The sequence below is a fragment of the Mercurialis annua genome, linkage group LG6 (genome assembly GCF_937616625.2).
Source record: "Mercurialis annua linkage group LG6, ddMerAnnu1.2, whole genome shotgun sequence".
NCBI lineage: Eukaryota > Viridiplantae > Streptophyta > Magnoliopsida > Malpighiales > Euphorbiaceae > Mercurialis > Mercurialis annua.
Window position 1 is genome coordinate 41,281,725 of NC_065575.1, and position 21,604 is coordinate 41,303,328.

A 21,604-nucleotide genomic window follows, 5' to 3' on the forward strand; every position below is an offset into this window, starting at 1 on the left:
TAGGCAATTGTTTTTTAAAACACACGTTGGAACGAAATTTGGAGCAGAAAACTAAAGCTCAAGAGTACAAAAAAGTAAAATATGAGACGTGTTGGGATAATATTTCAAATTAAATTTTGAGGTTACATTTTTCAAACATGTTAAATTTTAGAACGAATTACATATTAAACTACCACTTTTACATCCTTTTTTAATTTAATTATATTTTTTAAAAGTTGTTATATAAAACTGTCACCTTTAAAAAAACAAATTTATCACCAGTTTGAAATTCTGAAAATTTAAGTTAACTAGGCAAACAGAAAGTGATGTAGTAGAACATGTCAGATTCCACATATAAAGATTGAGTAAGGGAGTTCGTGATAGATAAAATTTTATTTTGAAAGGCTGTGATATAAAGGACATGATGGAGTCTGCCTTCTGATCTGGTGGATTAACCTGCAAAACAGGTAGAATCTAGCCAGACGGTGGTTGTCCGATTAACTCCCAATGCTAAAGTCAGTATTGAGCTTTGAGCAGCGTTTTGAGTATCTGAATGTAATTGTGTAAATAGACATACTTCAAACTTTTATATAATAGTTGAATGTATATCTTGTAGACTTGGAATAGGAAAGTGAATTTTATTTAGTTGGGTTCGACCCTGATTAAGAGTGTGGTTCCTTATTCAGACAAGAGTCATATTTAGGAATATTTTCCTAAATAGTCTTGTTTTCCTAAGTTGAAACTTATCTTTTTAAGTTGAAGTTTGTATCTGAATAGGAAAGATTTTCGTGGATATTCGCAAATTTGGTCATTTGGCCGAATCCCTGGATCGGCGCGCTTTGTCCGATTCCCCAATAAATTCGGTCTTATCTTGAAGGATTTAAGTATAATTTTAGTCGAGGCGAATCTCATAAATTCGGCTGCTTGTTTCGTCTGGCTTACCCCTTTGGACGGGAGTCCGATATTGTCCGAGGATGGATCTCCTGCGACTTAACTCCATAATACTTATGATAGGATTCAGTATCCATCATGACACAAGTGCAAAATTGGTAATATATAATTATCTCTTAAGAAAATATTTTGATACATCACGTATGTTTGTCTAGTTAACTCAAATTTGTTGACCTTCAAATCGGTAATATATTTATTTTTTGTTTTTTGAAAACTGATAGTTTTACATGATAACCTTCAAATAATATAATTAAATTTAAAAAGAATGTAAAAACATTGATTTAAAATATAATGATTTTTAATTTTTTAGATACTTTTGTAAACATCTGTATTATTTATATAGACGTTTTTAATAAATTAAGACGGCTATAACTCAAAAGGTATAAACATAGGCAACATTTCTGCTAAAATTGTGGATTCAGTTATTCCACAAACATTCCCCTCTCACAATTTAAAATAAAAAAAATAAAAACAAGTTAATATGAATTAATTTTTTTGTTTACATTTATTGTTATTGAGTTCATTATTTATTTTTATTAAATTAAATAAGAGAACTCAATAAAATTTATTTTTATAATATTTTTATTCCAAAAAATAATTGGTTTTTTTAGAGGATAAATAATTGGTTTTCAAATCACACTCTTTTTTTTTCAATATACAGAAAACATCAAAAGTCAGAATATTTTTCTATCTTATATTTCCGCAGTTGGTATAGTTCGATAGTAGTTTATTAATTTTAATCTTTATATTAATTTAATTTAGTTTGTCGTTTTGAATATTTTTACATGATTCCAATCTAAAGTATACCTCAGTCATAGATCTATAATTTTAAAACTCTAATATATATTCGCTCAAGCAAGTAGCATCGCCAATGGCCGATCTAGCCTTAAGCTATAATAGACTTTGGCCTGACTTGAAGACAATTTTTTTTAAAAAAAAGATAAGGTTTGTCGTGAATTCCGAACTAAAATTAAATTAAATTCGAACTGTCAATAAAAATATCACAATAAACTTTCGAGTCGTGTTCGTATCATGTCTATCAATTATCTTGTCGCGATTATGGTCAACTCAAATACAACATTAGTTGATTGTGTTACACAGTCTAATTATTCATAAAAAACGATTAACACTTTAAGATAAACGGATAACACGACTAACACATTCCATTTAATTTATAAAAATATTTAAAATATATAAACTGTAATTTTTTTTAGAAATGATTTTAATTTCAATTCATCACATACTAAAATTATAAAAAATAATATTATTAATTTTATTTGTATTTTAAGAAAATTATCTTTAATTTATTTAACAATTTTTAATATTTTATAAAATTACAACCCTTTTAGTTCTACATTATTATAAATATTACAATTTATAAACATGCCCTAGTTCGCGAGTCAATTTATGACAGAACTCGTTTACTTCATATTATAAAATTGATATATCTTTAATACGAAACAACTATAAATTCAATTCGAATCTGTTAACATTACATGATTGGTGAATTGAACTTGGATTGAGATTTATTTGAATTTGAGAAAGTTATGTTCACGATTTATGCCGTTCGTTGTAAAATGAACGGTATAGATTAATTTGATTAAAATTGCACTTTTTTGATCTACACCGTTCATTTTACTACGAACGGTATAGATCGTGAACATGACCCCCTTGAGGAAATTCCAATCCATTGAACTTATGTATCATGTGAGGAGTTCACACACCGAAAAAAGATTAAACTCTAGAAAAAAAATACTTTCTCCGTCTCATCTTAAAAATTTCATTTGCTTTTACACACAGATTAAAAAATATATATTATCTTTGTCTTTTAATTTTTTTTTTATGTTTTGCGCTATTGATAATAGTGGAATTCTCCATAAAATTCATTTAAAATGACTAAATGAAGCGTAAAATAGGATATTCATTGAAAAAATATTCTAAAAATGAAAATGAGACTTCTTAAATAGGACATCCTAAAATTAAATATGAAACTTTTTAAATGAGACTGAGGTAGTAGTAAAGATTCATTTTGCCTCATGACTTCGATAAAAAGACCAATTACCGTAAAATTTATGATTTTGTGAAACAACATTTTTAAACTTAATATTTTGACTTGTCCTATTTTCTCAAATTAGGTGTTAAAAAATGATTAAAGAATTTTAATATTGCAGTTGATGTGACGGAAAATTGTAGGACAATTTAAATTTCAAAGAATAAAAAGACCAAAATTATCAAATTTATAGTGTTTTTTTAAACTGTCAATTTAAACTTAATTATTTTTTCGTGTCAAATTTAAAGGGTAAAATATCAGATAGTACAACGGTTGTGCCACGTTATTTGTGCAACAAACCTATGATGCGTTAGCTATGTTGATTTTTAATGATAAAAAAATAAAGCAATAATTAAATTTTTTTATAATAAATACTCATTAGCTTGAAAAAATGACGTGGTACAGTCATTACCTGGGACGAACAGTCAAAATATACTACTACTACTTTTGGAAATAGATTTCTGATTCCGGCAGCATGAAAATTAAGCCGAGTTAACTCAATTAGCGGATTACGTTCGGACCAAAAATTCTAACGTTAACCTTCTAGGAATCTGCACATTGTCGTTCCAACTTCCTAAACTGTCAACTTGGAGCTACTACTGCTGCATACACAATTAAAAATAAAAAAATAATTCACTAACTGTTCCTGTCTCTGGAGTCAAAAGATTACCAGCTTCTCTTCAATTTCCAATCCATGAACCAAAATCAACAAACCCTAGCTTTTCAATGTCCCTCTGTAACTCTCTCATAATTCTCTTCAAATTATTCCTATGTCTCTCCCTAGCCCCAATTTCACACGCCCAGCCGCCGGCCGTCGCCTCCTGCCCGCTCAACTTCACAATCCTCAGCGACCTAATCACCGACTCCAAACCCGCTAACATCGGACCCAATCAAGAGTGTCAGTACATCAAAAATGGTTTACGACTCGTCGAGTCCCACTACCTCCAGCAGACAAACTCGTTCTTACCTCCACTCAACTCAGCCGAGTCATGCTGGCGAGTTTATCAAAATTTAGTCGACCGTTATATCGCTAACTTCGATGTTCGGTCCTCTTGCGGTTATAACACCAGCTGGATCTCTCAAGGGTGCATGAATATCACTACAAGATCACAATTCGAAGCATTAATTCCGAATTCTTCGTTAAACGACGTCGCTCGGAGCTGTAATCAACCATTAGAGAATAACTCACCATGTGCGGCGTGTACTGCAAGCTTGTCGAGGCAGCAGGCGTCGTATTTGACCGGTAAATCAGTTGGTAATTTATCTGATTGTTTAGCGTATCCAGCAATTTATGCCGGGGCTTTCTTGAACCGGTTTGGTCCGGCCGATAGAGGTACTGCTAAGTGTTTGTTCTTGTTAGATTTTGAAACTAAAACCAATCGTAAAAATAAGAAAGTTTTGATTTTGATTTTGATTTTTGTGATTTTGGGTGTTGGGTTGTTGGTAATAGTTTGTGGGTATTGGTTTATAAGGAGAAAATATGGGGGATTAAGGAAGATTAAGAGAAAAAGAGATAAACTTGGTCAAAGAATCGAGATGGGTGGTGGGTTAAGTTCCGGTTTAGAGTCGATTAGTGAGAGTACCAATTTGGTTAGGTTTAAATTTGATGAGATTAAAGAAGCAACTAGGAATTTTTCTAGGGATAATATTATTGGAAGAGGAGGTTATGGAAATGTGTATAAGGGTGTATTGCCTGATGGAACTCAAGTTGCTTTTAAAAGGTTTAAGAATTTAACTGCTGCTGGTGATTCTAGTTTTGTGCATGAAGTTGAGGTTATTGCAAGTGTTAGGCATGTTAATCTTGTTGCGTTGAGAGGGTACTGTACCGCCTCGACGCCTTTTGAGGGTCATCAGAGGGTTATTGTGTGCGACTTGATGAAGAACGGAAGTTTATATGATCATTTGTTTGGTGGTGTGAAGGAAAAGCTTAGTTGGCCGATCAGGCAAAAGATTGCCTTAGGGACTGCGAAGGGTTTAGCTTATTTGCATTATGCAGTTCAACCCGGAATCATTCATAGGGATATTAAAGCGAGTAATATACTTTTGGACGACAATTTTGAACCGAAGGTGGCGGATTTTGGACTAGCAAAGTTTACGCCAGAGGGTGCGACGCATTTGAGTACTAGGGTAGCTGGTACTATGGGATATGTTGCTCCTGAGTATGCTCTGTACGGGCAATTGACGGAGAGGAGCGATGTGTATAGCTTTGGTGTTGTGCTTCTCGAGCTTTTGAGTGGCAAGAAGGCGCTGGTTATGACCGAAGATAGCCAGCCTGCTCTTGTGACCGATTGGGCTTGGTCATTGGTTAGGAAAGGGAGGATTTTAGATGTTGTTGAAGACGGGATGCCGGATTTAATCCCTGGTGATGTTGTGGAGAAATATATTTTGGTTGGACTTCTTTGTTCTCATCCACAGTTACATGCTCGGCCAACTATGGATCAGGTTGTGAAAATGTTGGAGATGGATCAGCCCATTCCAACTATTCCGGAACGGCCGATTCCTCTCGTGGCTGAGATGGATGATATCGAGAGGTCTGTAAGCAGTTGTGGTGGGTCTGGTCAGCTCTCTACCTCTGGTGGCTACCAGTTATATTCATTCGAAAACAATCCTGGTACGAGCTTTAAGGATGAAAGACATTCATTCGAAAATACCTCGGGTTCGAGCTTTAAGGATGAAAGACTTAGTTCAGACACTAGACCAGTAGAATTGTTGTAAATTATGTAGATTGAGCATGGAGGATCATTGAACTCTCTCCAATGGTATGCTCTACCTGATTTTTATTTGTTTGTTTAGATTCCACGGTTTCTGAATTTGATGGCACACACTTCTTCTCACTGTAAAGATATGAGAAATGAAGTTAATTCTTTAAAAATATACATCAATACTTATCACAGTTATTTTTGTCAATCTGATAATTCGTCATCTGAATTTTTAAATACACTTAGAATGCATAATCCCATTTACATACTCCTTGTGACATCTACAAATTCAATTATGATGCTAGGAATTCATAATGCGGCTGGAATAGCCTACATGGTCATCTACTACTGGATAGTCAGGGCAGTGATTGAAAAACCGGACCGGATTGGCCGGTTGAACTGAGAACTGGTTGGCTGTCCGGTTCAATTGACTCTAAAATTGGATTCATAGTCCAACTGATGTCCACTAAATCGAATCAGGGAACTGGAATGAATTGGCAATTGAACCGGTTGAACTGTCAGTTAGATTAGGTTGTACCGCGTTAGGACCAAAAACTGTGTCCGAAATATATTTTTCATGTAAATTTTCTCAACCAGTTCAACCAACATATCAACTGGTTGAACCGGACACTGGTATCTTACTGTTCGGCCAGCGGTTTAATTTTTAAAACAATGATTCTGGCCGTGACATGCAGGTGGAAGATTAAATTGGATTGAACATTTATTAGTTGGTCTCCGTAGAAATTTTAATTGAAGGAATTTTATGTGCTCGTGGAGCTGGCTTTTATTGAATTTTATGATGAGATCATGAGAATACAAAGTTGAGTGACCGCCACCCTGCCCTTTGTTCGGTCCCTCTTTGTCAATAGAAATAGATATACTGCCATGAATTATTAAATTTTAGGAGTATTGACATATTAAAATTTAATTTATAATAATTTTAGCGATCTAATCTCATGGTTTGAGATGTTATATTTAAAATTTAATCTTTTACGTTTTTATATTTTGTAGTCTAAATTCGTTCGCGTTCACCTTCATAATGAAGGTGACTACTCTCTGTCACTGTAGATCTAGAAACTAGAAAGGAGTGGTCAAATTGATAATCTACAATTTAAAGTTGGATTCTGTTAATTTAATACACTTATGTATATCTCCTAAAAGGTTAGTCTCATCAATTATTGGATTCTCTTCTATAATCGGTATGTTTTTTCTTTAATTAACTCCCACTAATTTCCAACTTTTGGATTTTTCTTCCACAAATTAAGATAATTAAAGCAAGTTGCAAAGAAGAATTGGACTTTTGGCCGGCTAAAATGGATTGATTAATTCTCCAGCAAATGTAAATTATTCATTATTCATTATTCATTATCACAATCATAATTTCAATATCATCTCCGAAAAGAGTTTTACTTATGATTTTAAAGCTCAAATTTTGAATTCTCTCACAATTAATTTTTAGTTATTGCCATCTCCATTTATTTAATCTTAGAACTCCATTCTTTAGTTATTTTTTCTTGAGCAAAGAGTCAATTTGGTCTCTCATTTTGTGACTCAAAATTAAATACCTCGCTTTCAGCCATTTTGATCAATTAATTACAATATCTTGATTTTTATGTCAGTGAAGAATAAAGCTATACAATATGAATAAGTTTATAGACCAAAATGACTCAGTTTTATCCTTAATTGACCTTAACCTAGAGAGTATTAGTCTTAATTGATACGTATAAAAATAGAGAAAATTGTCCTTAATTGATCAACATATTTAAAATGTAAGTTATTTGATTCCGAATCACAATTTTGAGAACCTGGTTGATCCTTTAGTCATTTTTTTAGTTAATTGCTAGCCATCTGCCGTGAACATGTGAAATTCAAGACCAACTCAATTTCCAACCAAACAAAAGAACAAAAATCTTGAATCTCAATAATTTAACAGACGTCCTTTTTAGGACAGAATAAAATATTTGGTTGTTCTACTTCAACTGTATAATACACTGAAAAAAACATATATCATGGCAGAATCTGCACATGTTGAACATTGGTCTGCAAATTCAACCTGTCTTGATTTATTTTCTTAAATTTTGCCTATGTTTTTTGAGCTTAAAAACATTTTCTTCTGTTTTTCCATAGATTGATAGGGATCAGACTGTCAAAGAAGTAAAATATAGAAGCTATGGCTATCACAGAGGAAATAGTAAATGGCAGTGGTGACAGAGAGCCACTGATGGCCGATGAGCAAAATGGATCTAAACAAGAGAAAATCAGCAGTAATTGGATGGTTTATCTCAGCACACTTGTTGCAGTGTGTGGTGCTTTTGAATTTGGATGCTGTGTAAGTAGTTCAATGACTCAAATTTTGATTCAGATTTTAGTAAGTTGTTGCAATTTTGCCCCTCTTACTTGGTTTCTTCTCAGGCAGGCTACTCCTCACCTACTCAAAATGCCATTACTGAAGATCTCTCTCTATCTCTAGCTGAGGTATTGTTCTTTGTGTACCAGAAAGGCTTGAGATTTTATGTTTTGAATTGACATTTTTAATACTCATGCAGTATTCAGTGTTTGGTTCCATATTGACATTTGGTGCAATGATTGGGGCGATCACTAGTGGGCCGATTGCTGATTTTACCGGTCGAAAAGGGGTAAGAGAGGCAAATTTCTGATTAATCCTTTCAGTTCTTAGCACGGACACTTCATTTGATCAAAATTTTTCATTAGGAAAACGTGTAGGAAACTTGGCGTTTTGGACATGTAACTTCATTTTTAACATAGGGAACCTTAAAATGAAATCGTTTAGTATTTGTCTGTGTCCAAGTGTCCCGTTTCTCATGTACGTGTCCATGCTACCTAGTTTTAAAAGTCAATTTAACATAGTGAACATCTGGAAAATTATGCAGGCAATGAGAGTGGCTACTGTTGTATGTGTTGCAGGGTGGCTTTCTATTTACTTTGCTAAGGTTTGTATCTGTAATCATTATTACTTCACCTAGAGAGACGTGTTTTATGTTATTTGTGTTCCCAGATTTGTTACTTAGTTTTTTTTACTGATGATTGACACAAATAGGGGGCTTTGGCATTGGATGTTGGAAGATTGGCAACAGGATATGGGATGGGAGTATTTTCCTATGTGGTATGTTTTTCATCTCTTTGGCTTTATTACATGGAAACTTCTCCAATCCCATGTTTCGGCTTTTCGTTTCAGTTCCCGGAAATGCTTTGAAACTCCGAAATTCAATATTTTTTAATACGTGCTCGTTAAATAGACCGTTTCACCCTGATGCCAATGCTGAACTTGATGGACAGGTGCCTGTATTCATAGCCGAAATTGCACCAAAAACTCTTCGTGGAGCCTTAACAACTCTAAATCAGGTAAAGGTGTATTCAGCTCAAAGTTTGAAAAGAGCCAATCTATCCTTTTGATTATATAGAACATCAAATACGCAATGCAGACTGTATGTAATGAGAAAATTTAAGCGAAAAACACCTTTATTTAATGACGACGTGTTATTTTGCAGCTTATGATATGCTGTGGAGTGTCTGTTTTCTACATAATTGGGACAGTACTAACATGGAGGACTTTAGCATTATGCGGTAAATGTTCTTGATCAGTTATATTCAGTATTCACTTATAAGCTCCAAATTACATATACATGTTTAATAAGAATAAAAACACGAAGTGGCCATAGATCAGGAGGAGGCTTATATTTAAAGTGCTTGCAGGGTTAATTCCTTGTGCTATCCTAGTTTTTGGGCTATTTCTCATTCCAGAGTCTCCTAGATGGCTGGTAAGATATATCGTTATAGCAGTATTAAACATCTCGGGTTTTTTCTCTATATACATATACACACATATACAAATCCGTATAACATGAACCTGTGTGAAGTAATGTGTCGTGAATGCAGGCAAAGATGGGGCGTGAAAAGCAATTTGAGACTGCATTGAAAACTCTTCGGGGGGAGGGCACTGATATATCTCAAGAGGCAGAAGAAATTAAGGTTCTTATCCTAACTGCTAAACTCGGTGACAATGTTTTCGCATTCAAAATAAATCTTAACAAGATGTATTGTATCACTTTCCGACAGGATTACATCGAAACTCTTGAGCGTCTCCCCAAAGCCAACCTGCTAGATTTATTTCAGAGAAGATACCTGCAATCAGTTATTGTAAGCGTTTCTTCTGCCTAAATCTTAAAAACCATTTTTCTGTACTATGTAGATAAAATTATCATCAACAGCCCGACGGAAAGCTAACTGTTTGTGACTCTGACATTGAAGTATCACACGTTCTAAACTTTTGTCCGACCAGATAGGAGTCGGATTGATGGTCGTTCAGCAATTTGGAGGAATCAACGGAGTCTGCTTTTACACCAGCAACATTTTTGAGTCAGCAGGTAAAAGGGTCATTCTAAAATCAATAAACTTTAAAGCTGGATGTCATATTACTATCAAACTTTAAGGTCTGCAACTACACGCTAATTGTTATGTTCTGCAATATCTCAGGGTTTAATACTACAATTGGAACTATAACCTATGCCATTATTCAGGTTTCTAGTACTAACATCATCTTCAACTTAAAGAAACGCTTAAAAACACCGTCCATCGGGACCTAATTAAAAAAAATGTATATGTTTTGTAGGTTGTAGTTACTGCCCTTAACACATTAGTGATAGACAAAGGTGGAAGAAAGCCTCTGTTATTGGTACCTTCTTCTCCAAGTTTCTGTCAGATTCTGCAAAATTCCCTGTAGCTACTCACAGTTCATATACTGAAACTCAAGCTTTTGTTTTCCATTCTTTAAATGTTAGGCTTCTGGGACAGGATTGGTAATTGCCTGCCTGATAACTGCGAGTTCATTCTATCTGAAGGTAATTCGAAAACTGCCAGAATCGCACCTATAAGAGCTTCTTAATTGTTTAGCTCATTAAATTAACATTTGGAGTTTCTTTGAGCTATAGGTTAATGAATTGGCACCAAAGGCTGTGCCTGCGCTTGCCGTTACCGGCATACTGGTAATATCATAAGCATTTTTTGAGATATGCTAACAGATTGATCTTCAACAATATGTAACTTTTCATTCATTTTCTGATTTCAGCTATATATAGGAGCTTTTTCAGCAGGCATGGGTGCTGTTCCTTGGGTCGTAATGTCAGAGGTAATAATATGAACAAAGGATCATTGTGGTCCATGAATTTATACATAATCAGAGTCAATTAACTCACATTTAGCCATTTTAATCAATTGAAAATACTCTTCATTTTTTAGGTCAATCAAAGGCAATACTCTCTGTTTCTATGTTAATTAACTCTCCAAACTGTCTCATCCTCGTCTCTGAAATCATTTATTTTGTACAATTTTAGAGTTAATTGACCTAAAGATACAAAATATTGATTAAAATGACTAAGAGTGAGTTAATTGACCCCGATGCACAAATTCAGTGGCCAGAATGAACCTTTGCTCAAATAATATAGTCTGCAAGATAGAAATAATTAATCTTTGCATGGTTTGATAATTCCATCAATTAAAAGATAAAAATAAAGCAATAACTTTTTTTATAAAAAATTAAAATCTTTATTGTTGCAGATATTTCCTATAAATATTAAAGGAGTAGCAGGAAGCTTAGCAACTCTAACGAACTGGTTTGGTGCATCGGTAATCTCATACACCTTCAACTATCTTATGTCATGGAGCTCTTATGGTAAGTAGATCAGCTTTAAATATATATTTTTCCGTAAAAAAGTCGTTTTTTACGAGTTATTTAAGAGATGATTATAACTATAATGCAAAAAAGTTGATGAAATTGAGATTTTTCAGGTACCTTCATTATTTATGCTGTGATCAATGCACTTGGTATTGTGTTCGTGGCTAAAGTTGTGCCAGAAACCAAAGGAAGAACTCTGGAACAAATTCAAGCCGCCATTAATGCATAAAGACACAACAGAATGAAGAAAACTATCAAATTGATGGTAGGAAATTTAGATGTCAGCTCTTGATGGAGCTGAATCAAAGTATGGTTTCAATTGTGCTTACATTTTATCGATGATATAAACTTCCATCGATTCATTCATTTCACTTAAGTGAAAATTTTGAATTATACAGAAATCTTTGCAAAAATGAATTCATTTTATCAAGCAAATTTGGACAGCATATTTTTCTATATGCTGTAATTTCTTTTTCTATTATTGTAATGTGGGGTGTGAAGTTCGAATTATTGACTGGAAATTTTAACAATTCATTTCCAGAATTTATATTTTTGCACTAGAGTCATGGTCTTCCTCCCGCAAACGACCTAGACTGGAAATTTTAACAATTCATTTTCAGAAGGTGGAAGGATTAAGGACGACGCCTCATAATTGCGACCCGTCCAGTAAACCTCAAATATCATATACCAAAAGAAGAAAAAAAGACAAACATAGACATGCCAAAACAAACAAACAAAGACATGCCAAAATAAAGTTGAAGCACTAATTCTTGTTTCATTCAATACTCTCAAACTTTCCCACTATAACATTAAACTGTCACACCACCCATCACATACCAATTTAATCTTTTTTTCTTCCATGTTACCTGAACAATACTTTACAGCTGCAAGCCCAAAAATGTCAACCAAACCTTTGTTTTTTCTTCTTGTTTCATTCATGAAAAAAGACCAAATTAACACAAGAATTTAAGTAAATTTCTCTTTGCACAATCAAAAAGTAAGAAATGGTCAAAAACTACCATTATCATTGTCATGAATTAATTTTCCAAAGACCTTGAGGTGGAGAAGAGTTGGTTATTTTTACAACTTTATGTTTAGGTGTTTGTCTCTTTTTTGTGGCATGTTCATGGCCATTGTTAGAATTTGACTTTATAATATCAACTTGAACAATGTGATGATCAGAAGTTCCTTTGGAAGAAAAAACAGAGTAAGATCCAGGAACAAAATTGTATGCTGAGTTTGATGATGCCAATATGTAATCTACTCTTGTTCCATACTTGCATGTCCCTTGCACATCTGCATCACATTCAACAACCATCCATCAAACTTATGGCCATAAAATTAAAACAATTAATTTTGATATTAATTTAGAGATCAAATTAATACTTCAATACTAGTTTGTTTAGCCTACTTACTTTGGCCTTTAGCAATCATCACAACCGACTCGCATTCTCCTGCAAATTCCTTAGCATCGCTGTAATGTTTACTCTTCAAGAATCTCATCACTTCTGCCTTTGGGGTTGGCTTCCCCATTTCTTCATAGTACTAGAAAGAAACCATCAAATTATGTACATATGATTAGCTTATTAAAACAGAAATTAACCTTAAAAATCAGATTGTAATGGTCGTAACGTAATAATTTATGTTGCGCGGAAATTCATAAAATTCTGTTGTTTCTTTCCTTTTTCAAAAAAGAATTGAAATTTCAAAATTTTATTATTGTAACCTAATTTTATAAAAAAAATATCGTTTCGTCATTTTTATTTAAACGTTTCAATATTTTTCGTTTCCGTGTACTATAGGTTATAATTATTTTGATGAATTACCTTAACAATATCAGTCCACCTCTCAGCAGAATAATCAGTTTCATCAAGAGAATTAAGGCCACCAGCTAAAAAATGGGGACCATCATTAGAATCAAGAATTGCATTAATTTGTTTCATCCTCCAATTCTCATCAAGATGATCAAGATGGGTGCAGTAGAAGTTGACTTCTCCTTTCTGGGGTACATCTATAGTTGCCTTCAGAACATTCCTGTAACAGATTTAAAAAAATGATTTGTGTTAATCTTTATAATTAATTAATTAATTAATCATTCAAAGTTTTGACTGAAATAGATAGTGGGATTAGTTAAGGATGTTGATCATGAATTTTTATATTGCTATATTCAGTACTTTGTCCCTTTCTTTTTAACTTTCATTGAACTCAATGCTTCAGATTTTGAGTAAAAGGAGCTATATGAATAGCCCTAATTTATCTAAAATAATGTCAAGGTTTAAGTAGTATTTTAAGCATACCTAAATTTCAGCTCTAACCTCGATTTCAGCTCCAATAATGGGTGCACCAAATCTCATCTTGGGGCTGTCACTCCAAGTCTAGAGTAAGCTTGGAGCTAGTCAAATATTTAATCTTTTTTTTCTTCACTAAAATGTACTTATTCTGTCCTAAAATTATACAAAAATGCATTATAATTAAGGAGAGATTCTTAGGTAGACTCAGTCCACCACGTCATCCGTGGACTAACCTATCATATAATTACATGTTATTACAATGATGACAATCTTATAAATTCGTTTATTACTCATTTACACTTTGAATAGTAATATTACACGATTCCATCATTTTGATGACGTGTCATTATGTAATAGGCTTAATCCACGGATGACGTGGTGGACTGAGTCTACCTAAAAATTTCTCTATAATTAAGTTAAATTTTACTACCAAATCAAATAAATAAGGGCATTTTCAATAAAAAAATTCCCTTGTCCCAATTCAGGACAAACTAATTGAACTTTTTATACACACTGTTTAAAATATTTCGATAATAAAATATAATTTACTTTTTTATACACTTTCATTATTTTACTAGTATTTTTTTAAAATACAATAATTAAAGAGGATAACAAAAATCAAGTTAGAAATATTATATAAGTGAAAGTTGTCAATTAGAATAATAAAAAAATTAACAATTATCTTGGAACATAGAAATTAAAATATATAAGAATATTTTAAACTCAACCTAAAATTAAAAATTTTATATTCAGCAACACCAAAATAGAAAAAACTTCCATAATTATGGAACAAGGAAAATTTATCATCTCGACTTACCAACTATTGAACATATAAAAACCCAATATCTTATCTTCTGAATTACAACTAAAAAGAATATTTTTGTGTTTTCATTACTAATAAAACAAACCAACAAATAAATTTGATAACAGATGATAAGGTTAACTTCAAATTCGAAAATTTTAGCCCCAAACCATAAAAGGAATTCATCTTGTTAAGGTAACTACTTGATTAGCTGCCAAAATATTCTTCTAAATTTGTTTATTTAGCATTAAAATTTTGAAAATTGAAGAAATTGACGAAAACAGTTAGAAGATTGATCATAACACTGAAATTATTGCACTATAGTAAAAGCAGATTATAATTGCCAACTTTTCAAAAAGCAAATCCTAATAATTCCCCTAGAATGTGTTTGGATACATGGATTTGAATTTGAAATTTGGATTTCAAATTTTACATTTCAAATCCTACATTTCAAATCCATGAATTTCAAATTTATTGTTTGGATAAACAAAAAAATTTGAACTCTCAATATATATAATATTTAACTAATAATTAATTTTCTATTTTCTATTTTTTGAAAAAAATAAAATATTTTTAAATAATAATTCAAAAAATATATTTTTTTTACATCGAACCAAACCAATAGAATTAAAATTTTGAAAGTAATAATTTTTTCAAAAAATCTTGAACCGGTTAATTTTTTTTAGTTTGGTTTATATTATAAGGTAACTAAATTTTTTATGTTTAAAATTGAACCAAAAAATAAAATTTTTATAAAATCAAATTTATCCCAACAATTCTGTTTTCATTTTTTTTAAATAAAACCAAACCGAAATTTTGAAAGAAATAATTTTTCAACACGAAATTTTTTTGATTTTTTTAAATTATTTTTATACATTTTTTAAAATTACTCCGAATATTTTTTTTAAAATTTAATAAAATTTCAAAAAAAAAATTCCCGAAAAAAGGAGCTCGCTCCTCCTCTTCAGGGATATTTGCCGCTGCCCTCCGACGAAATTTTTTTTCTTTAGGAGGAGGAACCTGCTCCTTCTCTTCCGAGGTATCTGCCACTGTCCTCTAACAGATTTTTTTTTTCAAAAATTTTGTAATTATTTTTTAGAAAAACTTATAAAAATAAAAAATTTATGTCGGGGGGCGGCGGCGGCTATCTCAGAATCTCCTCCTCTGAAAAAAATAAACAATTTCGTCTGACTGCTGCAGTAGGTACCTCGAAAGAGGAGGAGCCAAATCCTCCGGAAAAAAAAATTTCAAAAAAATATGTGGATTAAAAAAATTCGGTAAAAAAATTCAGTCGGATGCCGACTATGGATACCTCGAAATAGGAGCCTGATCCTCTAGAAAAAAAATTCGTTAAAAAAATTGTCGAAAAAAAAAATTCCTGTCTTGATTTAAATGCGGATACCTCGAAAATAGGAGTCTGATCCTTTGAAGAAATAAAAATCGGAAAAATATTTTCAAAAAATATATGTGGATTAAAAAAAATTCGAAAAAAAAACTATCGAAAAAAAATTTCCGGTCGGATACCGACAGCGGGTACCTCGGAAGAGGAGGAGTCTGATCCTCCAGAAAAAAAAATTCGGAAAAATATTTTCAGAAAAAATATGTGGATTAAAAAAATGAAAAAAATTGTTGGAAAAAATTTTCGTCGGACGCCGGCAGCGGTTGTCTCGGAAGAGGAGGAACCTAATCCTTCAAAAAAATTTCGGGAAAAAATTACCGTCGAAAAAAAATTTCGGAAAAAATCGAAAAAAAATTCCGGAAAAATATAGGGATTAAAAAAATTCGGAAAAAATTTCCGCCAGACTGCGGCAGCGGATACCTCGAAAGAGGATGAGCTTGATCCTTCAGAAAAAAATTCCGGAAAAAATTACCGTCGGACAGCGGCGGCGGGTATCTCGGAAAAGTAGAAACATGCTCTTCCTCCAGGATATTTTTTTTGAAAAAATAATTCGGAAAAATATTGACCGGATAAAAATTTCTACTTTTTCTCCATTCTCAGGTTATAGTCGATTTTCGACTGAATTAAATTCAATCGGTTAATTTTAATATAATAAAGAAAATGAGATTATTTGAAATCCATAGGTTATAGTAGTTATTTCAAATCCTCAATTTTTGTATGTGTTGAAATTAACTTGGATTTGACTCAAATCCAAATCCAACAAATTTTCCAATCCAAACAGAAGATTTGGCTCAAATCCAAATCTAAATCCAAATCCACCTTCATCCAAACGCACTCCTAATTACTTCTTTTGATTTGATGAAGAATTAAAATTAAATCAGAACAAAGGCGAGTCCTAGTTTCAGCATTTCATTTCCGAAAACAAAAACGCTCCTAAAACTATAAATTTTTTATATTTATAACATATTCTTATAAAAAAGATATAGTTATCCCGTTTTCCATTTCCGTTTGACATAAATAAAAAAATTAAAATTCGGAACGAAATAAAACAAAAACTGACCTGAAATCAGAATCATCAAAGATTTTCTGAACTTTCCATCTCTTGATCGGCCACTTAGACAAAATAGCATTACCATATTCCGGAGCCCAACTCTCAGCAAAAACATAACTCATTCCCAAAGCAGCAGCCAAATCAGACAGAGGCTTCATACATTTTTCTTCCTCAGCTTTAACATCTTGTAAAGCCAAAATATCAACATCCAACTCTTTCAACACTTCCACAACTGTTCTCGTACTTCTGTAATGATCATCTCTGTCAGCTCCATTTCTTGATAAATTCACACTCTGTGACCTAATCGGACCTTTTCCTCGTACTGTTTTTCTTGAATTTGCCCCTTCTTCTGTAAATCTCGATTGTCTGTTCTTTAGTAATGAAATTTCATTGTCTGGTAAATTTATCGATACCCTTAACTTCGATTTGGCGAATTTTTGCTGCCGTGAAAGATTATCTCCGCCGTTTGCGGTGGTTGGATGCAGCGGCGACTGTTTAAGTATGCTCTTCGGCGGCCGATCGTTCACCGACTTCGTACGGAGATTGAAATCGTTGAATAGTTTACCCTTTTCGTAATTTTCGTTGTCGAAGTCGTAGCTTGAAGAGTTGATCGAATTTGGAACTGCCGGCGCCATTGAGAACAGAGCGGCGTTAAAAGTTGCCATTTTTATGGGCTTTTCGTCTGGTTTTGGGGAATCAAATGGACCGTTTGGATGAACCGTTGCTGACCCATTATTAGTAGGGTCAATTCTAGTGTCGCTGTGAGGCTTGGAGTTTGATTTGCCGAATTTTCTGATGAGTACTTTGGACCGGGACCGGCGGTGAATCGGCCACCGGAGACGAGAGCAGAGTCGGCGGAGTCTTTTGTTGAGGATTTTGAGCATTTTGGAGAAAAATGGTACGAAACAGAGTGGGATTGAAGAGAAAAAAAAAGGGATTAGTTAGAAGAAAATAAAGAAAATTGGAGAGGTAGATTAAGGGAAGGAGACTTGTAGGAAATGGGTTGGTGACATTTGGCAGCAAAGCAGGAGCCTTTTTTTTGTTTAATGATATAAACAAAAGCTAAATGCTAACTGCTCCAGAGAGTTCAGAAGTGATCTTTGTATGTGTTTGACAGTACAGAAATGTTGGTTTTGGCACTGTTTGAAAAACCAGACCGGCCGGTTCGATTGGAAATCTGTGGCCAGTCAAGTTTGATTTTGCTTAAAAACCGACAAAGAGGTTTATCCGAAATGAATCGGGCAGAACTATCCAAACCGTTGAGCCGTAAAAACCAGCCTGTGTGTAAATATTTGATTAAATTTTAAAGTAGCGGTCGTACTATTTTCATCATCGGTTCGATTTTTAAAACACTGAATTTTGGGTCGCTATATATTACGAAGGAAAAATCACAAATAGATAGATAATAGAAATCAAAAATCAGTTTTTTTTTTTAAAAGCTAAAACAAAATATAATTGAAAAAGATTGTGTTTTATCCTAAGAAGCACGGAAACTTCGATAAAGTTGCGTTTCCCATTTCGGAAACGTTTCGGAAACCGGAAACTTTTGGACACCCGTACGAAACGTTTCGGGCCGTTTCCGTAAATAATAAAAATTAAAAATTTGTAAAAAAATTAAAATTATTACCCACAAATAAAAAAAGCTAACTAGTTACCCATAAATTTTACATTCGCATTGCCCGCAATACAACAAATATACTTATTTGTGTTGAATTATATTATATGTTTTTATATATTTATAAAATTTTAAATATTAGTATATTAAATGAATTATTTTGTTAATTATCATAAATATTTAGATAATATTTTTATAAATATATCCCTATATTTTTGTTATTTGCACGTTTCCCCCACGTTTCGTGTCCTTCATTTTGAAAAACTTTCGTTTCCCCGTGTCCGTTTCGTATCGTTTCCGTTTCCCGTTTCCGTTTCCGTGCTACATAGGTTTTATCATGTTGAGCAATGAGTCAATGAGTAGTGGTGAAGTCCATGCAAAGAAGGATTCTTATTGGGAACGCCACGTCACCTAAAATACGGCGTGCATAACTCCCATGCCTTTTCTTTTATTTCTTGTTCTTTGTTGTGGTGTGTGGGTTCCATTTCTGCATCGTCAATCTAATTATTTTGTACTAATATATGGCCCCAAATAGTTTTTCATCGAACAAAGGATAACTTTCACACCTCATCTTGCGTCAAAGTATCAAAAAAGTCCAAAGCTGGAAAACCGGATCACTTATACCCTGAACTTGTGTAAACCGGCTCAAAAAGCCCCTTATGCTGATGTGGCACCTTAATTGGAGAGTGGGCTTTTAATTAATATTTTTTATTCTAATTAATCTCAATTAAATCCTAATTAATTGCAATTAAAACCTAATAAATTACAATTAATCCCTAGTTAATTTAGGGGTCTTTTTAGCCTTTTTGCCAAAAAAATTTCTAATTTTTTTTTTGCTCCGGCGAGGAGGAGGAGGAGCCTCCTCGCCGGAGCTATTCTTGACAGATCCTCACCTGAGGATCTGTAACAGATCCTCAAACGAGGATCTGCAGATCCTCGCGTGCGAGGATCTGTTCTTGACAGATCCTCGCGCGGATCTGTCAAGAACAGATCCTCGCCTGAGGATCTGTAACAGATCCTCAGGCGAGGATCTGTCAGATCCTCGCGCGCGAGGATCTGTCAACAGATCCTCCGGCGAGGATCTGTCAACAGATCCTCCGGCGAGGATCTGTACAGATCCTCGTCGGAGGATCTCAAGAACAGATCCTCAGGTGAGGATCTGTTAACAGATCCTCACCTGAGGATCTGTGACCCGCGGGTCTGGAAGAACAGACCCGCGGGTCTGTATTTTAAAAAAAAAATAAAAAAAAAATTAATTTTTTTATGTATATTAAAAAATTAGGGTTGATTTATTAATATTTTAATTTTTGGGGTTAATTAGTTAATTCATATTTTAAAATTTGGAGATTAATTTGTTATATATTAAAAATTAGAGGGTTAATTTGTTGTTTTAGATTTTAGAATAATAGGGATTAAATTGTACTTTTTTAATTATAAGTTTTAATTTGTAATGTTTAAAAAAAATTAGGACCATTTTCAACTTTTTTCTATCAAAAACCACCCTGAGTAACAAAACCACTATGAAAAACCGGAGAGTGTAGTACACTCTCTTAGGTGAGAGTGGGGAGGGGGGTTTTTGACCCGTTTTACACAAGTTCAGGGTATAAGTGATCCTTTTTTCAGCTTTGGACTTTTTTGATACTTTGACACAAATTCGGGGGTGAAAGTGATCCTTTGTTCGTTTTTCATCAGAATAATTGTGATGATTGAATTAACGTCAATACAGTTTAAGTGACTAAGTGAGTGAAAAATTTAATAAAATTCAATAAGTAAACTAAAAATTAAACCGATAAATATTTATTATGTCCATCTAATTTTAAATTACTTTCAATTCAGTTTGATTAAATTTTTAAAAATAAATAGATAATTCTGTTCGGTCTAATGGAGTATGTACTGAATGCATACTCTTATATTATACACTGCTAGAAAATTGACCAACTTCGTTTAACTTTATGGATCTAATTAATTTCAAACTCTTATTTAAAAATTAAAACAATATACTTTTGGTTAATTTTTAATAAAACTGTGTTTTTCTATTTATTAATTACGTCAACCATATAACTTGTAGTTGTAGATAGAATTAATGGTATTTAAATATATTATTATATATGTAAAAAAGTTTAACTAATTCAATTATGTCATGTCATTATTTAAATGTTATAGTTAAATGTTTAGATCCATCTATTGTAATGTTATATTTTGGATTGAGATTTACTCATGTTCATTACATGAAGGGTCATATTCATAAATCTACACCATTCATTATAAAATAAATAGTATAGATTAAATAAGTCCAATTTTAGTTAAATTAATCTACATCATTTATTTTATAATGAATAGTGTAAATTAGTGAATATAACTTATCATGTTCATTTGAACATGAGTGAATCCAAATCCTTGTATTTTTTTTGTTCCAAATTGATAAATTATCTTACTACGTTTGATATTTTAGATTATAGATAATCTTCTATTTTGGAAAATAATTTACATTTTTTTATTCATTCCAAACATAATATACAGAGACGGATCCAAGGTAGAGCCGTGCAGTGTATGGACCCTACTTCAGATCCTTTTTCAACAAAATTTGCCTTAGAAAAAATTTATAAGTTATATGTAGAGGATTTGTAATTGTGCTTCTACCTTATAATATGTTTTTTTTTATCAATATACCAATCTTTTGAAAACTAATTAAAATATTTGTTCCTTTTATAATAATCTCCTATTTTATAATTTAAAAAGTTAAAATTTTTAGTATATTATTTAAACTTAATCACAAAAAAATACCAAATATCTGCAAGTTTTGTCAGTTATACATACATATATACACACATTATATATATATATAACGTTTAAAAATGGTCCATTAGCCTCTTTTAGCATATTTGGTACCTTTTATATTATTTTTTTGAGTCGAACATAATTTTTTCGATATGTCGGCCACGTCACTGTCAATTCAACGATTGAGAGACATGACAACACTTCTCATCCAAGTAAACCACAAAATAACCAAATATTTTGATAAAAAAATTGGTTTGATTTAAAAATGACTACAAAAAGTATCAAATATGCTGAAAC

The 21,604-nt window shown here is 32.6% G+C and overlaps 3 protein-coding genes across 5 annotated transcripts; 2 read left to right on the top strand and 1 right to left on the bottom strand.

Annotated features, from left to right (window-relative positions):
• Nucleotides 1-3,459: 3,459 nt before the first annotated feature.
• LOC126653567 (probable LRR receptor-like serine/threonine-protein kinase RKF3) lies at nt 3,460-6,631 on the top strand. Its single transcript, XM_050347486.2, has 2 exons — nt 3,460-5,739; nt 5,985-6,631. The coding sequence occupies exon 1, from the start codon at nt 3,707-3,709 to the stop codon at nt 5,693-5,695; it is 1,989 nt and encodes a 662-aa protein (XP_050203443.1). The 5' UTR covers nt 3,460-3,706; the 3' UTR covers nt 5,696-5,739; nt 5,985-6,631.
• Nucleotides 6,632-7,563: 932 nt separating this feature from the next.
• On the top strand, nt 7,564-11,847 carry LOC126686892 (sugar transporter ERD6-like 7). 3 transcript variants are annotated; one of them, XM_050381173.2, is made up of 19 exons: nt 7,564-7,717; nt 7,807-8,008; nt 8,092-8,154; nt 8,226-8,315; nt 8,571-8,630; nt 8,738-8,803; nt 8,977-9,042; nt 9,189-9,264; nt 9,394-9,458; nt 9,577-9,669; nt 9,757-9,837; nt 9,980-10,064; nt 10,174-10,217; nt 10,310-10,372; nt 10,479-10,538; nt 10,629-10,682; nt 10,766-10,825; nt 11,254-11,368; nt 11,485-11,847. In XM_050381173.2, exons 2-19 carry the CDS (start codon nt 7,850-7,852, stop codon nt 11,598-11,600), a joined length of 1,416 nt encoding a protein of 471 aa, XP_050237130.1. In that variant the 5' UTR covers nt 7,564-7,717; nt 7,807-7,849; the 3' UTR covers nt 11,601-11,847. The 3 variants fall into 3 exon arrangements, with proteins under 3 accessions (XP_050237130.1, XP_050237131.1, XP_050237132.1); XM_050381174.1 differs by lacking the exon at nt 7,564-7,717 and having other exon boundaries at nt 7,724-8,008; XM_050381175.1 differs by lacking the exon at nt 7,564-7,717 and having other exon boundaries at nt 7,915-8,008; nt 8,096-8,154.
• A 423-nt stretch (nt 11,848-12,270) lies between these two features.
• LOC126686891 (uncharacterized) lies at nt 12,271-18,015 on the bottom strand. The gene is made up of 4 exons (XM_050381172.2): nt 16,924-18,015; nt 13,198-13,405; nt 12,787-12,916; nt 12,271-12,667 (listed from the first exon to the last, which is right to left on the bottom strand). Exons 1-4 carry the CDS (start codon nt 17,796-17,798, stop codon nt 12,402-12,404), a joined length of 1,479 nt encoding a protein of 492 aa, XP_050237129.1. The 5' UTR covers nt 17,799-18,015; the 3' UTR covers nt 12,271-12,401.
• Between the last annotated feature and the right edge of the window lie 3,589 nt (nt 18,016-21,604).

What these genes read in the sequence shown, in the direction of transcription:
- LOC126653567 (XM_050347486.2), top strand. Translation starts at nt 3,707, where the DNA reads ATGTCCCTCTGTAACTCTCTCATAATTCTCTTCAAATTATTCCTATGT.
- LOC126686892 (XM_050381173.2), top strand. Translation starts at nt 7,850, where the DNA reads ATGGCTATCACAGAGGAAATAGTAAATGGCAGTGGTGACAGAGAGCCA. An exon ending in CCTTAACAACTCTAAATCAG is followed by an intron (nt 9,043 to 9,188) that starts GTAAAGGTGTAT and finishes GTTATTTTGCAG; the next exon opens with CTTATGATATGCTGTGGAGT. An exon ending in GAGGACTTTAGCATTATGCG is followed by an intron (nt 9,265 to 9,393) that starts GTAAATGTTCTT and finishes AAGTGCTTGCAG; the next exon opens with GGTTAATTCCTTGTGCTATC.
- LOC126686891 (XM_050381172.2), bottom strand. Translation starts at nt 17,798, where the DNA reads ATGCTCAAAATCCTCAACAAAAGACTCCGCCGACTCTGCTCTCGTCTC. An exon ending in GGTGGACTGATATTGTTAAG is followed by an intron (nt 12,917 to 13,197) that starts GTAATTCATCAA and finishes GTTTCTTTCTAG; the next exon opens with TACTATGAAGAAATGGGGAA. An exon ending in GATGATTGCTAAAGGCCAAA is followed by an intron (nt 12,668 to 12,786) that starts GTAAGTAGGCTA and finishes AATGTGATGCAG; the next exon opens with ATGTGCAAGGGACATGCAAG.